This window comes from Borostomias antarcticus (genome assembly GCF_949987555.1).
Source record: "Borostomias antarcticus genome assembly, chromosome: 17".
Classification (NCBI taxonomy): Eukaryota; Metazoa; Chordata; class Actinopteri; order Stomiiformes; family Stomiidae; genus Borostomias; species Borostomias antarcticus.
In genome coordinates, this window is record NC_140250.1 from 19402676 (window position 1) to 19405175 (window position 2500).

Consider the following 2500-nt stretch of genomic DNA (forward strand, 5'->3'; position numbering starts at 1 on the left):
TGTCCTAATTGGAGAGAGTTTTATGTCCTAATTGAAGAGGAGTTTTATGTCCTAATTGAAGAGGAGTTGAATGTCCTAATTGAAGAGGAGTTGAATGTCCTAATTGAAGAGGAAGTTGGATGTCCTCTCTGTATAATGAGAGGATCGTCCCCTCCACCTGCGAGCGAACAGGAGAATGCCCATCTGAACAGGAGATACCCATCTGAACAGGAGATACCCATCTGAACAGAGATGCCCATCTGAACAGGAGATGCCCATCTGAACAGGAGATGCCCATCTGAACAGGAGATACCCATCTGAACAGGAGATACCCATCTGAACAGGAGATGCCCATCTGAACAGGAGATACCCATCTGAACAGGAGATGCCAATCTGAACAGGAGATGCCCATCTGAACAGGAGATGCCCATCTGAACAGGAGATACCCCATCTGAACAGGAGATACCCATCTGAACAGGAGATACCCATCTGAACAGGAGATGCCCATCTGAACAGGAGATGCCCATCTGAACAGGAGATGCCCATCTGAACAGGAGATACCCATCTGAACAGGAGATACCCATCTGAACAGGAGATACCCATCTGAACAGGAGATGCCAATCTGAACAGGAGATGCCCATCTGAACAGGAGATGCCCATCTGAACAGGAGATACCCATCTGAACAGGAGATACCCATCTGAACAGGAGGATGCCCCATCTGAACAGGAGATGCCCATCTGAACAGGAGATACCCATCTGAACAGGAGATACCCATCTGAACAGGAGATACCCATCTGAACAGGAGATACCCATCTGAACAGGAGATACCCATCTCCGGTGCAGTGAGGGAGGCCTTTATGTGGAGTAATTGTGGGCGTGTCCTCCTGTGAGTTATAACTCTCTGTGGCTGAGCTTTATAGCAACCCTGGTCTCATTAAAGAATGAAGTGATATGAGAGAGGGAGAGAGAGAGGGAGAAAGAGAGAGGGAGGGAGAAAGAGAGAGGGAGGGAGGGAGAGACTACAGAGGAGAGTGTGTGAGATCCCCTAGCAGTGACCCTGTGTTTCAGAACCGTGCAGGTGTGTGTGCGTGTGTGTGTGTGTGTGTGTGCGTGTGTGTGTACCCGCGCTGTCCGTGCATGTTTTACCGTGCTTGTGCGTAGGTCTGATTCCGCGAGGCTTCTGGTTTTCTCTCACACACACACACACACACACACACACACACACACACACCACACACACACACACACACTGTCCTGTAGCCCGTGGCTGTTAGTTTCATCCAGCAGTTGTAGAGTACTGCACTCCCTCTCCCTCTCTCTCCCTTTCTCTCTCTCTCTTTCTCCCTCTCTCTCTCTCCCTCTCTCCCTGAATCACGATGAATACTTAACCAGGACATTATTATCCACTCATCCATTATTAAAGCTATTTCAGGAGAGCTGTGGTAAAGATGCTCTGCTGGTTTAATTGATGGTGTCAGTCTGACTCTGTGCTTTTAACGGATGAGGTTTGCGTCCAGAGTAGTCAGGCGAAGTCGGGCTCCTGGTTTAAATTTTAAACACGTCGCGTGTCCCAGTCTCTCTGTTTCACACGCGACAGTACGGCTGGTTATGTACGCCTGGTTATGTACGGCTGGTTATGTACGCCTGGTTATGTACGCCTGGTTATGTACGCCTGGTTATGTAACGTACTATCAGCGAATATTCGCCATCGTACGTTATCATCAGACATGGAGGAATGTGCTCCAAATCCAAAACCATGGCATGGTTCTCCATATCTCTCTCTCCCTCCCTTTCTCTCCCTCCCTCTCTCTTTCTCCCTCCCTCCCTCTTCCTCCCTCTCTCTTTCTCCCTCCCTCCCTCTTTCTCCCTCCCTCCCTCTCTCTCTCCCTCTCTCTCCCTCCCTCTTTCTCCCTCCCTCTCTCTCTCTCCCTCCCTCCCTCCCTCTCCCTTCCTCCCTCCCTTCCTCCCTCCCTCCCTTCCTCTTTCTCCCTCCCTCCCTCTCCCTCCCTCTCTCTTTCTCCCTCCCTCCCTCTCTCCCTCCCTCCCTCTCCCTTCCTCCCTCTCTCCCCTACTTCTGGTCTCCTCTCCTCCAGATCATCTCTGTTTATATCCTGTCTTCTGATCCTGCTGCTCTGTGTCTTCTGGCCCCGCTGCTCTGTGTCTTCTGACCCCGCTGCTCTGTGTTCTAAACTCAGGTGCTTGCTCTCTCTCTCTCTCTCTCTCTCTCTCTCTCTCTCTCTCTCAGTAAACTTGGTTCACCTGCCTGGTGAAATAGAGCATGGATAATCTCCGCCTGCCTGTCTGCCTCACTAATGGACAGTTTGTGTGTGTCTGTGTGTGTCTGTGTGTTTGGGGCCTGCAGATTGTAGACTATATTGTAGTAACTCTGACCATGTCTTTTTCTCTCCACCTCTCCCTCCCTCTCTCCCCTCTCCCTCCTCCCAGGGAGCCTCATGAAAGATGACAGAGGAGGTGCTACTGGTGGCCAAGTGGGACTACACCGCCCAGCAGGACCAGGAA

The 2500-nt window shown here is 51.0% G+C and overlaps 1 protein-coding gene across 1 annotated transcript in view; it reads left to right on the forward strand.

Moving 5' to 3' along the window:
* Nucleotides 1–2440: 2440 nt before the first annotated feature.
* The window catches only part of nck2a (NCK adaptor protein 2a), a gene marked incomplete at both ends in the record, with an annotated part of 11458 nt that continues 11398 nt past the window's right edge, over nt 2441–2500 (forward strand). The window contains one exon of the mRNA XM_084451775.1: nt 2441–2500. This exon is cut by the window's right edge and continues 166 nt beyond it. Within this exon, the coding sequence (XP_084307901.1) occupies nt 2441–2500 (60 nt within the window).